Raw genomic sequence first — 12,656 nt, 5'->3', positions numbered from 1 at the left:
CCACGGCAGTGGAAGCGTGGAGTCTTAACCACTGGATGGCCAGGGAAGTCCCACCACTCACTTTTTTTTGATGTTAGATCCAAGATCAGGGCATTAAATGAGCACACCATCCATCTTTTTTTGCTGAAGTTCCTGTCATCCCTTGGTTGGATGAAGCTTCCGGTGCACCCCTCAGGTTGGGCTCAAAGGTACAGGATCCCTGGGCTCCTGTAAGATCACAGTGTGAGTGGATACACAACCCTTGGTTCACAGTTTTCTTTCTTGTTTTTCTTGAAACTTCTGCTCCATTGTCGCTTTGCTTACTGTTGTGGATTTTGAGAAATTTGGTGCTGGTCTAATTCTTCTGCTCCTGGAAAGTATTTGACCTTTTTGCCTGGGAACCTTGACCTTTTCTTTATCGTCAAAATCTCATAGTTCTTCTAGGTGGTCTCAGACTTGGTCATTGTGGCTTATGTTTTCCTGGTACCTAGTGATCCCTTTCAAGATGTAGATTTATGTCTTCTTTTATTTCCAGAAACTTTTCTTGGATTATAGTTTTAAGTCTTAGTTCTGTTCCATTGTTTTATTTTCTTCAGGAATTCCAGTTTTCCATACGTTATCTCCTCTTTACCTGTCTTCCATTTTGATCACTTTCTAACACTTCTTACTTCTTCATTTTAAAATTCTTTGTTATTTTCCTGCTTTTCCTTATTAATTTCATCCAAATCTGTTCTTCCTTATGCATCTTGTCAGTCAGTCTTCATTTCTGATTGGTTGTTGATTTTTCTTCTATGTTTTCCTGAGTTCCCTATTTCTTCCTGCTTTTTGTTCATTTCTGTTCTGATTGAAGGTTTTTTTCCCCCTTTGTTTCCATATCTCCAAATACTTGCAGATATTTGATTCAGTTTGGAGTTACAGTTTCCTTCTATTTTGCTGTTGGTTATTTTGGGAATTTTCATGAGCTGAATTGTTTGGTCCCCATTTTCTCTCCCTTTCTGTAGTGGTTTTAGAGAGATGGTGAGCTCACCCCTGCATTTCTGGGTACAGAGGTATGGGTTGTTTTACAAGATTCCTAGCCCAAGAGGGACCTCTTGTGTCAATGTAAAAAAAAGCATAGTTTCGTTACCTGATGGCTTTTGTTTGTGGAAGAGGACTGTCAGTGGGGAAAGGATGTGTGATGTTTGATTTTTGAAAACTTTCTTTTGTCTCAGAGGATCTTAAATTCCCCTCTTGTTTCTTGTTTTACAGGTAACTCAAAGTTCGGATGTTTTCTGTCTTATAATTATGCCTAGGGCATGAGTTTTCTGTCGTTTCATTTGTTCTTTATTGATATTTTGAAGGAAATGTTAGAAGATTCAGATTTATGCTGCTGCTATTACTTCAACTATGCAGAATTTCCTCAATACATATATATATATATATTTTTTTGCGGTGTGCGGGCCTCTCACTGTTGTGGCCTCTCCCGTTGTGGAGCACAGGCTCCAGACGCGCAGGCCTAGCGGCCATGGCTCACAGGCTTAGTTGCTCCGCGGCACGTGGGATCTTCCCGGACCAGGGCACGAACCCGTGTCTCCTGCATTGGCAGGCGGATTCTCAACCACTGCGCCACCAGGGAAGCCCAATACATATTTTTGAATGAACAATAATAGCTGGTGTTTACTAAGAGTCTATTGAATGTTCTAAGCATTTTACATGTGTTATCCCATCTAATCCTCACAGCAACCCAATGATTTAGGTACTATAACATCTCCATGACATGGCTGAATAAATTGGGGAACAGAGAAGTCAGACAATTTTCCAGAGGTCGCAGAGCTCGTGCGCGCAGAGCCAAGCTTCTCACTCCAGAGCTTGTATTCTGAATCATCATACCACTCTCACACACACACACACACACACACACGCACACGCACACGCACACACTCACTCACACTCACACACGCGCGCGCGCACTCACGCACACGCGCGCACTCACACACACTCACGCACTCACACTCACACAGGCATGCACACACACTCACACGCACACGCACGACTGTCCTCAAGATATTGTTAAGTAAAAAGAAAGCAAGTTTTATTACAAAAGCAAACAATGGCTAAAACAAAACCTATATTCATGTATTTGTTTCTATATGTCCATATGAGAACGGAGAAATATATGCAAGCACACACACCAGGCTAGAGGCCAGCGAACTTTTTCTGTGAAGGGCCATCTAGTAAATATTTTAGGCTTTTCAGGCCAGATGGCTGCTGTTGTAGCTATTCAGTTTTGCCCTGGAAGTGTGAAGTGAGCCATGGACAAAATGTAAACAAATAAGGTGGCTGTGTCTCAGTGCATCTTTATTTACAAAAACAGGTAGCTGGCTGGACTTGGCCCGCAGGATGTAGTTTGCTGCTCTATTAACTTTGGCTACCAGGTGGGGTATTTGGAGATGAGGCAAAATGAGAGGGAAGGTGAATGGAGAAATAAAGTTGTGCCGAAGTGGAAAAAAGACACACTGTAATATTAGAATAGAGATGCAGAATTACCTGTGACTATTCAAAACTTAAGTAAGCATACGGATGCATGAAAACGTACTTTGATGAAGCAATGGGGTTGTGGACATATTTTGTCTTAGATTTCTGTTGTTATTTTAATACTGCTGTGAAATTTAATGAACAGAAATATCATTTGAAATGGAGTCAGGAGGCCGGAACGGGGAGCTCTCACACCCTGTCCCTCCACCTCAGTTGCAGACCCAGCAGGAGGAAGGAAGATTTTCTCCTCGCCGGGCAACAGCTCAGCCAATGAAAAACCACTAAACTTCAAACTCCCAGTTTCCTCCAATGGACTCTGTTTAGAACAGCCCCTCCCAACTCCCCTTCTCCTTTATAAAAGAGTTTCTTCTCTTTGTTCTCCAGGCTTGCCTGTGGTTCCCCATGGATTGCAGGTCCTGAATTGCAATTTGTTGCTGTTCCCAAGTCAACTCATTTTGCTTGTAAAATAACTGGCTATTTTATTGTTTTAAGTCAACACTGCTTGTTCAGTGAGTAAATAAAAATAACTATTTGGCAACTTAAAATTTGGGAGCGTTCATATAAAAATCTGGATTTCTGGGTAAATCTGTATCTTCTGATCTGAAAAAATAAATTATAAATAGTTAATATTTGTAATTAATTGAAAATTTCCATAACATATTTACTATTAATTGAAAAAAAAACCAAGCCACAAGGTAATATGTTTAGTAAAGTTCTATTTGTGTGAAAGAACCACACACGTGTATCTGTTCATATGCACACGTACACACACATATACATATAAAATCCCTGGAAGGGTGAATGTTAAATCTGAGAGCGATCACCTCTGGTGAGGATAGGGGCAGGATGAGGGCTTTTTACTTTTTGCTCTTATGTATTTCTCTACTGTCTGTATTTCAGTGAATGTATGTTGATTTTATACATCAGACCTGAAACTGGAAATCTCTGTGTTGCTTTTATAAATAAGCTAACCCCTCTCCTTTGTTCTGTTTACTCCTATTTCAAATTGATAATATTTGGGGTGTTTCTTCTAAGCATACTTCTATATATTTTTAGCTCAGATATTCCTTCTGAAGTCTGTAAGCATGTCCAAAATGAGAGAGGGGAATGGGAATAGATTCTTTTTCAGAAGAAAAAAGTGGCTGCATAGTGGGGGAAACAATCGCCCCTGGGCTTTGTACCCAGGCCTTTGCATTGCTGGGTCCTCCAGGCTGGCTGTGGCCTGGGAGGGCCAGGGCAGACAGCTGTCAGGGTCACAGGAATGTGGGGACTCCCGGGTAATGAGGACAGAGCATGCTGCCTGCCCCTGCGTAGCCCCCCATTGGCGCTGGGTTTCTGTCTCTCCCCGCTTGCTCTGGGCCGGTCCTGCCCGGCCTCCTTGGCTGGCTGTTTATCCAACAAGGTGTGGACAGCCCGCTGTGGGCCGTCTCGGGCCTGCGCAGTCAGCCTGGCTGTAGCTAGCCCTCCTCCGCGGGAGGCGAGCGCTGCTCTGTTCCTTACCTAAAATCCACCCCACGCCCTCTCCGGCCCGAGCCGTCCAGCACCAGGCCAGAGCCACAAGCAGCTTCTGAGCCTTGGAGGAGTCATGTCTGGTCCACACTAAGGTGGGCTGTGAGTGCAAACTCACACTCCAGATTTGGGAGAATTAATATGAAACAAAGAGAAAGCAGGTAAAATAGTTCAGTACTTTAAAAATATTGATTACATGTTGAAATGATAGTATTTGGGATATATTGGGTTAAATAAAAGTAATTGTTTCTTTTTACTTCTTTAATGTGGCCACTGGCAAATGAAAAGTGACGTGTGGTTCTTGTGGAAAGTGCTGGCCCTGCCTCTGCCTCTGCTTGACCTCTTCAGAGCAGTGGCCACAGTCTGAAAACCATGATATTTACTTATTTATTTATAAAGATATTTCCTGCAGCCACCGCACTCAGGGGTTTCCTGCCCGAGGATGTTGTGAGGTTGAGGCTTCATGGGGCTGCCCCCCTCCAGGACGCCTGCTCTGCAGGGCTGAGAGCCCACGTGCCACCACCTCTGCCACGTACCCTGGGTTTCTTTCTGGGAGGATTATGAGGCTGAGTAAGGGGACACCCCGAGGGGAGGTTTCTCCACGTTACTCCAGCATAGCCCCCGCCCCAGTTCTCCAACTCCGGGTGCCCAGAGCCACCCTGGTCCCATGGGTGAGGGCGGCTCTGCTCTGGTCAGCATCCTTGCCACTGAAACACATTTCTGCATCCCCAAGTGGGCCTCCCCCCAACCCGCTGTCAGGCAGGAGCCCTTGATGTGTGCAGGCCTGGCGTCCTCGAGTGACATCGCTGTGACTCCCCTCCCTTCCGGAGAGTTCCTGGTCGGACTGTGTGCCTGGAGGGGTCGGTGGTCTCGCTCAGTTCCCACTGCTGACTGGGCCCCGAGTCCGTCGGCTTCTGCAAACCCCGGTGTTCCTTGGAGGGCGCCGCTGGGTCTGTCCAAGGCCGCAGGCCGGGAATCTCTGTCCTCAGGAATGTCCTGCTTGGGGGGTCACTGCTTCGTCCTCACCCAGTTCTCATGGTCGCGAACAAGGACAGGAAATGAGGCCACGGCCATCTGCTTCCTGCGCTACGAGAAAGGAAGTCCCAAAGAAAACACCACGTTAAAGGAGCTGGGGCGGGGTGCCCAGGACTGCCCGCTGGGACAGCACCCCCGCAGGCCCTTGTCCAGCTGGCAGCTCGGGTGAGCCCAGAAAAGAAGGGAACACAGCACTCTGCCTGAGTTTGCTGCCGGTGCCAGGGCTGGGCGGGGACACAGGGCCTGAGGGGTCCCAGGGGGTGCAGAGGGGGTCCCTCAGCCTGCTGGGTTCACTCGTTCCCTTCTCACGGGGGCCGGGGGCGGCAGGGGCAGGGCACCTGGAAGGGAGCAGGGTGAGTGGACCACCCAATGCTGGGAAGAGAGACAGAAGGCCTGCCTCCAAAGGCCGAAGGGCAGGGCCCAAGGAGCCCCCCCAGCCCAAGGGACAGCAGCTCGGAGCTCAGAGCAGCCCCCACAGGGCAGCTCCGAGGATCAGAGCAGTGACCATGGCATTCACCCCTGGCATTGGTGGTGCACCAGCGCCTGGCAGCCGGCACCCAGCCAGCCTCCACGGGGATACTAGGAGATGGGCTCCGTGTTTCTGCAGTTTCGTGGAAGAGAGAACTGAGCACAGAGAGGCCGAGCCTCTTGCCAAGGTCCCTCAGCCAGGAAGAGGCCGGTTCAAGCCTCTGAGATGCCCGGCAGTCATCTCAGTCCTGGTCCCCACATCACACGGGAAAAGCCGGGAAGCCTCAACAGCGTCTGAGCTGCAGGGCAGAGCCCTTACGTAGGGCCACCAGGCTCCGGACGTTTCCAGCATCAGGCTCTTGAGGAGGGCCGTCTGGGGGGCCGAGTGCCTGCACGTGCCCAGGGTGAAGGGCCTGCTCTGGAGGGCCCCGAGGCCTGAGCACCGAGGCCCCGAGGCTGGCCCACCGCCCTCCCCGTCCCCCTCCCGTGCCCCGGCCCCTGGGCCAGCCGAGCTGCTCCTGGTCGGCGGGCGGGCGCTCCGGGCACCGGAGGGGCCCCTCACGGCCCCTGCTCCCGTCCAGAAGCAGACGCCTCGCAGAGCCGCCGCCCTCATCGGCTGGGCGTCTGAGGAGCTGCGGGCTCCGCGGGCCTCCTCTCCTGCCTGGCCAGTGCTGCTAGGGGCCCTTCACCAGCGCTGTGCCCGTTGGAAGCCCACTTCAGGACTCCTGATGGGGGACCAACACCCTCCTGCTTTGGTGACAGAAACTTGTGCCAGGCTCGATCACCCGCAAACGCTACAGGGTCCCTGAGGCGAGGCCAGCGTGCGGGGCGGCGGGGCAGGAGAGGGAGCGGGGAGGGCCGGGGTCACGGGCTCCGGCGAGGCCCCCAGACCTGCATGGGGGGGGCCCTCAGTGGGGCGGGCAGGTGGGAGCTGCAGGCCGTGACAGCACAACCTCTGGAGGTGTGAGGCCGGCTCAAGGTCACCGCAGGTGCACGCCCTCTGTGGGGCGGGGCCAGCCTGGGGGCGGGGCTTGCAGGGGGCAGAGGCCTGCCTCCGCTGACGGAGAAGGTCTGCACACAGGACCTGGTGCTCGGAGCTTGGCTGCCGCTGTCATGGGGCTCGTGGGGGACACAGGCACCCGAGGAGCAGCTGCACCGAGTACTGAGGAAGCCAGCAGGAGCGGGTGACCCTGCCTGGCCACCAGCTGTGCTCATGAGGGCCACTGGCGGGGCCCGGGGCTCGTGAGCCGTGCTCCAGCCCTCCCCGCCCACGGCGCACCCCCTCCCCCCCGCCCTCCCCCCCCATCTCCACCACCCTGGCAAACACCTCCTTGAAATTCAGTTCAGGGCTCTTGCCCCCCTCTGGGCCCCCCACAGAGCCCTGTCTCAGCCCCTTGCGATGGGCTGAATTGGTGTCCCCCAAATCCATATGCTGAAGTCCTAACCTCATGACCTCAGAACGAGACTGTGTTTGGAGATGGGGTTTTTAGAGGCGATTAAGGTACATGAGGTCACGAGCGTGGCCCCGAGCCAATCCGACTGGTGCCCTTATAAGAAGAGGAGGTCAGGATGCAGACACGCACAGGGGACTGATGACAGGAATTGGGTCACGTGGCCCTGGAGGCCGAGGAGCCCCGCAACCGGCTCTCTGGAAGCGGGAGAGCAGGAAAGTGGTGAATTCCCCCTGAGTCCAAACGCCTGAGAACCAGGAGCGCCGACGTCTGAGGGCAGGAGAGGCCGGCGGCCCAGCTGCGGAAGAGACAGTGAGTCTGTCCTTCCCGCCTTTCCCTTCCATCCGGGCCTTGGATGCCCTGGGTGATGCCCACGCACCTGAGGGGTGGTGAGCTTCCTTCCAGGCCCGCCATTCAAATGTCAGGCTCTTCTGGAAACACTCTCAGAGAAACACCAGAAATAATGTTTTGCCAGCTACTTGGGCATCCCTTAGCCCAGTCGAGGTGACCCGTAAAACTGACCAACCATCACAGCCTCCAAAAGGGATGCAGCCCCGTGATACCTTCTGACCTCCAGAACCATAAGATAATTCATGTGTGTGGTTTTAAGCCACTGAGTTTGTGGTCATTTGTTTCGGCAGCCGTGGGGAACAGGGGCAGTGATCCAGGTGGATATGCTCCCCGCCAGCCTCCTGGGAAGGTGTAGAGGCGCTGTGACGAGGCCCTGGCTGTGACCGTCTGCTGACACCTCACACTGGACTTGGCCTGGGGACCCAGCTGGGTCTTGGCCGCCATCTAGCCACTTCCAACCTCTGGCTCAGGTGCCCTGGCGCCACTGCCCGCCTGGCCCGTGGCCCCCCGGGAAGGCGGCCGCTGCCGGCGGGAAGCCCCCAACTGGGTCCCGGACCTGCCGCCACCAGCTGCGTGGCCTTGTGCAGAAGTGTCCCTTACATCGGGTGGACTGCTGGGTGCCGGGACAGGGAGCTGGCCGGGCGGCGGGGAGGGGCGGGGATTTGGGACGGGGTCCCCAGCAGGCACTTCAGGTGCCTGCGCGCAGCTGGACCTGCCCGCTCAAGGCACCACTTGCTTCCTCCTGTGCCCTCGGGCAGGGGCAGGTTACAGCCCCAGTGAGGGGTCAGTGCTGGGCTTTCTGCTCTCCAGGGTGGGAATCAGGGGCCCAGCTGCACGTAGCGCCCGGAGCCCAGAGAAGAGGCTGTCGCCAAAGCAGGAGCCCAGGGCAGGCCCTTCAGCCAGTGGCTTCAGACTGAGCCCGACCTGGCTCCCTCCTGCTGCCAAGGGCCGTGAAGGAGGTCAGCTCCAGAGGTGCACGGTGGGGCGTCAGTGGGCTCAGAGCTCTGGGGGCTTCAGGCAGGAGGGTTGAAGGGAAGCCTGTGAATGCGGGTGATGGCGCCCAGCGTTTCCAGAGCGGGTGGGTGTGGCTAACGAGGCTTCTTGTGATGGTAAAGGACTCGGGTGGGGCGTCTCCCATGAGCTTGCCCACGCAGGTGGCACACAGGGGCGGGGCTACAAGCAGCCCCCTCGGCGCTTCAGCCAATTCTCACTGCAGACCTACAGGGAGGGGTCTCCTACCTTCCCACATGGCAGATGAGGAAGCCCAGCTGCAGGCGAAGGGGCCCACCCAGGGCCTGGAGCTGGAGGGTGTGGGCCTAACGTTTGAACCCAGGCAGTGTGACCCCCGAGCTCTGCTCTTATCTGCTATGCTTTCGTAGGGACTGTGTGTGCAAATGTGTGTGTCCACAAGTGTGTGTGCGAGCGGGAGTACGTGTGAATACGTGCATATGCATGAGAGCGCGTGAAAATGCAAGAAACAGAGAAACCCAAGATAACTAGCTTCAAGATGGCAGAGGTTTATTTCCCTCCCAGGTAAAGGGGTCCTGGGCTAGGCAGTGCAAGGCTGGTATAACGGGTCCAGGCCCCTTCCTCCATGCTGCCCTGCCATTCTCAGCATGCTGCCTCATGGTGCAAGGTGGCTGCTGTGCTCCAGCCATCATTCCAGCCACAGGAAGGAGGAAGGAGAAGAGAAAGATAGGCCACCTCTGCCTAAGGGATTTGCCCCCCATCCCCAGCTAGGCCTTGAGGTCTCCATTAGTAAGGAAAGGGGAGAATGGAAAGTGAGAGACTACTCTGCCTGCTGGGGTACTTGACAGGCAGGATGGAGGTCGGGGCTTCCCAGCCCAGGGGATGTTGAGCTGGTGGGGCTCGGGGTCCTCTAAGCCTTGTTCTGTACTGCTCTGATGGGGAAACTGAGACCCAGGCCCAGGCCTCCTCCCTCACACTCCAGGGCTCTGTCCCGTCACCAGTCAAGAAGGTCAAGTGCCCAGCAGCCAATGACACCAGCCTAGCCAGAGCAGACGCTGGGGAAGCCGAGGTTCTCCTACCCGCCCCCCCCCACCCCACTGCTCCTCTCCTCTTCTCCTCAGGAGCCCGGAGGCCATGTCACCCCTCCCTGATGCTGGTGGCCTGACCTCCCCGTTCACTGCCCCTTTGCCCCCGGTACCCACCAGGCTGAGCAGTCGGCTGCAAAGTCCCATCTCGGCCACCCCTCCTGCCTCCCTGTCTTTTCTCTTCTTCTTCCAGCCCCTCATTAACTCCAGCCCCAAACCCCAGCAGCCTCTCGGGGTGGCGGGGCCCCTCCTCCTACAGGCCAAGGAAGCCTTCCTCCCAAAGCCTCCCCCAGATGGGCTGCTCATCACATGGACGGAGGTGTTTCCTTGATGGGAAGTTGGAGACCAAGTTGGGGTGGGGTCTCCCCGCCGGCACACGGCGAGTGTTTTCTCTGCTAGGGGCGGGAGCTGTGCGGACCCACCCTGTGAGCACTTGAGGCCTGGACCTAAGGCCCACGTGCTGGCCGCCCTGCCACACACAGGCACGGAGAGGAGGCCAGGGTGCTAGATGGGGAAACGGAGGAAAGGCAGACGTGGCTGTGAGGAACCAGTGCCGGCGGGATCATTACAGATGCTTCCAGTTTATTCTCCAAAGCTGGGGTGGGGGCAGGGGAGGGGAAGGGAGGGGCAGGCAGTGGACAGAGCGCTGCTGACCAGCCAGGGTATAAGCCGGGCTGGGCTCAGAACCCCATCGCCTGGAGGCCGGCGAGGAGGCTGAGTAGGAGGGCGGTGGCCACAGTTGAGGGTCTACCCTGGGGGCCACCTGCCCCACTTCCCTGGGGTTCCTGCCAGGGAGGTATGTTGCACAGGCTGGCCTGGCAGCAGGATATGGTCGTCAGGGATCCGTCCACCGTCCTGCTGATGGGCTGACACGTGTCTGCACACCACCCCGAGTAGGTGGTCCGGGGACCTGACTCTGGGTGGGAAGGGGGTGGTGGAGAACGTGCGTCACACAGTATGGACGGGGCCGGGACGAGGCCCCTCACAGACGTGGGAGATGCGCTCCTCCCGTCCGGCTGCCCCAGGGTGGCCTGCTCACCAGTATTCCAGTGGGAGACGATGGTTTTGCACGTCTTGGGGAGGATGCAGCTCTGCATGCGTTCGCAGCTCTCATCCCTGTGCAGGGACCGGCAGGAGTAGCACCGCAGCAGCACTGGGAGGCCGGACGGGCTCAGTCCCCAGCGCAGCCCAGCTCACCCACGCCTCCCACCTGCAGCCTCTTCACCTCCGACGTCTTTGCCCAGCTCCTGTCCAGCTCACCCGTTCTCAGCTCATCCCCACGAGCCCTGCCCTGCTGGAGCCTCCCTGCGCCCCTGCCTCAGGACCGGCTCCCGTTCCCTCCCCTCGCCCTGCCCCACCAGTGCCACGATGCTCGTGTCTTTCTGAACAGGACGCCACACCCAGGGCCTTTGACTCTCTGGTCTCCCCATCCCGGGGCTCTGCTGTGCTCCTGTCTGTTTGGTGAACTCCTGTTTGACCTCTCTGCCCTGACACCATCGTCCCTCCCAGGAACGGCTCCTTCTCTAGGCCCCCCCACCCTGGATGGCAGTTGAGGGTCACGGTCAGGGTGAGAGGTGAGGGTGCGCTGAGTGTCAGGGGCCCCTCCTCACCCCTTCCCCCACGAGGGAAGGGAAGCTCACAGGCGGAGGCTTTTGCCCGCCGTGTCCTCACCATCAGCCTCGTGGACCCTGGCCCTCGGCGGCACCCGTGCATGTGTTGGAAAAGGGGCGCAAGTGCCCCGACCCTGGGGTCGGGGTGGGCGGGTACCTGTGCCTCTGCCGCCCGCAGTCACGCTGGCCTCGTCGTCCTCCTCATCGTCCTCCTCGTCATAGCCTTCGGGTCCAGAGTCCACGTCGTATTCCTCGACCTCCTGCGCCCGCCCTCTGCCTGGCCGCGCAGGGACGCCTGTAAACCTCCACTACCCGGGCACAGAGGACACGTGCTCGGGGTCCAGTGCCACGCCCCCACCCCTCGATCCATCAGCCCCCTTCCCAGTCCCCTCCCCGTCGCCTCCCAAGCTGGTGAGGTCGCTGCCTGGGTCTCCGAGCCCTGGCCCTGCTTCCTTACCCGTGTGTAGCCTGGCATTATCCTTACCAGCAACACTAGGGGTTGTGCGCTGGCCCTTGACAGCAGCTGGCCCGTAGCCGTCAGGATGGCCTGTCCATTTCACAGAAGAGGAAACTGAGGCTGGGAGAGGAGAGGGCACCCCAAAGCCTGCCTCTCTGAGAGGCTGAGCCTGGGATCGGGTGGGGAGGGAGCCCGTGCCCCCAGGGCCTGGCTGGGCCGGGGCTGGAGGTTCAGGGACCCGTGGGAACCCAGGACAGCCCCATCCACCTCCCCGTGGCCTCGGCCTCCGGCTGCACTCCCTCCTTCTTCCCAAGCCACGTCTCGCCCCCAGCTGGATGATCCTGGGGGGCCTGTGGGCCTGGACTGGGCCGTCCCCCTCGCTGCAGGTCTCCCCTTGCCCGAGTACCTTGCTGTCCACACAGCAGCAGGGTCAGCAGGACGGCCGCCAGCGCCTTCATCCTGCCGGAGCTGCCGCGTCTGCTCAGCCGGGGCCTCGCCGGGCCTCTGGATTGGTGGCAAGTGGGACAAAGGACATTGCCGGGGGCTTCCCGGAGGCCCTGGACCCCCCAGCTCCAGCCTCAAACAATGGGCCTCACGCTGGCCCCCAGGCCAGGCACTGGGCCAGGGATGGCCATTTCCCTCCCTGACTCCAGGGGCTGGGTGGGGGAGGGGAAGTCATTGTGGTCGGCCTTGGGGCGTCCTGTCCCCCTGCGTGGCTCTGCCCTGGCCTTGAGGCCTCAGCCCAGTAGTGCGGGCCGGCCAGCCCACTGCCCCACGTCTGGACCCGAAGGACCCGGGCCCAGGCCACACAGCCCCAGGAGCCTGGCCTCCCGGGCCCTCCAGCTGCAGACCACTGCCCAGGCACCTTCAGCCGTGAGTCACCATCGACACTCCGGGGGCCTCTCTAAGAGGATTTCAAAGAAAAGCACAATTGCAGTCCTCCCACGAGGCCTGCCTGTCCCGCCAGCACGGCGCTCGCCCACTGGCCGCCCGCTGCCCTCCCTCCCACCTCAGGGCTTCGTCCTGGCTGTTCCCTCTGCCTGGAAAGCTGTTCCTGCTGACGTCCACGAGGCTGTCCCACCTGCACAGGCGTTACCTCCTCCGAGAAGCCTCCCCACCATCACCTCACACCCTATCCGTCCCTTGCGTTTGGCCCCTGCCCTCCAGAGCTCCACACCGGCCACCCAGGGCGGGGTGGAGGCCTCCCGGGGAGCCGCCGGGAGCCTGC

At 57.4% G+C, this 12,656-nt stretch overlaps 2 protein-coding genes across 10 annotated transcripts in view; one reads left to right on the top strand and one right to left on the bottom strand.

Annotated features, from left to right (window-relative positions):
• Positions 1-12,656, top strand: part of JRK (Jrk helix-turn-helix protein) — a 222,333-nt gene that overhangs the window by 32,270 nt on the left and 177,407 nt on the right. The gene's annotated exons all lie outside the window — the stretch shown is intronic.
• On the bottom strand, positions 9,924-12,320 carry GPIHBP1 (glycosylphosphatidylinositol anchored high density lipoprotein binding protein 1). Of its 9 annotated transcripts, none has more exons than XM_059042720.2 (5): positions 11,835-12,320; positions 11,456-11,518; positions 11,129-11,248; positions 10,401-10,514; positions 9,924-10,277 (listed from the first exon to the last, which is right to left on the bottom strand). In XM_059042720.2, exons 1-5 carry the CDS (start codon positions 11,884-11,886, stop codon positions 10,042-10,044), a joined length of 585 nt encoding a protein of 194 aa, XP_058898703.1. In that variant the 5' UTR covers positions 11,887-12,320; the 3' UTR covers positions 9,924-10,041. The 9 variants fall into 9 exon arrangements, with proteins under 9 accessions (XP_058898703.1, XP_066873377.1, XP_066873372.1 ...); XM_067017276.1 differs by having other exon boundaries at positions 11,429-11,548; positions 11,835-11,988; XM_067017271.1 differs by having other exon boundaries at positions 10,401-10,477; positions 11,429-11,548; positions 11,835-11,972.

Source organism: Kogia breviceps, chromosome 17 (assembly GCF_026419965.1).
Source record: "Kogia breviceps isolate mKogBre1 chromosome 17, mKogBre1 haplotype 1, whole genome shotgun sequence".
Taxonomy (NCBI): domain Eukaryota; kingdom Metazoa; phylum Chordata; class Mammalia; order Artiodactyla; family Physeteridae; genus Kogia; species Kogia breviceps.
This window is presented reverse-complemented; position numbering and strand designations above follow the sequence as displayed.

Bases quoted from the DNA above. Each gene is read 5' to 3' on its own strand.
- GPIHBP1 (XM_067017276.1), bottom strand. From the start codon at position 11,886: ATGAAGGCGCTGGCGGCCGTCCTGCTGACCCTGCTGCTGTGTGGACAG. The intron at 10,515-11,128 runs GTACCCGCCCAC...CCGGCCTCCCAG, and splicing joins TGCGGGCGGCAGAGGCACAG to TGCTGCTGCGGTGCTACTCC. The intron at 10,278-10,400 runs GTGAGCAGGCCA...CTTCCCACCCAG, and splicing joins CGTCTCCCACTGGAATACTG to AGTCAGGTCCCCGGACCACC.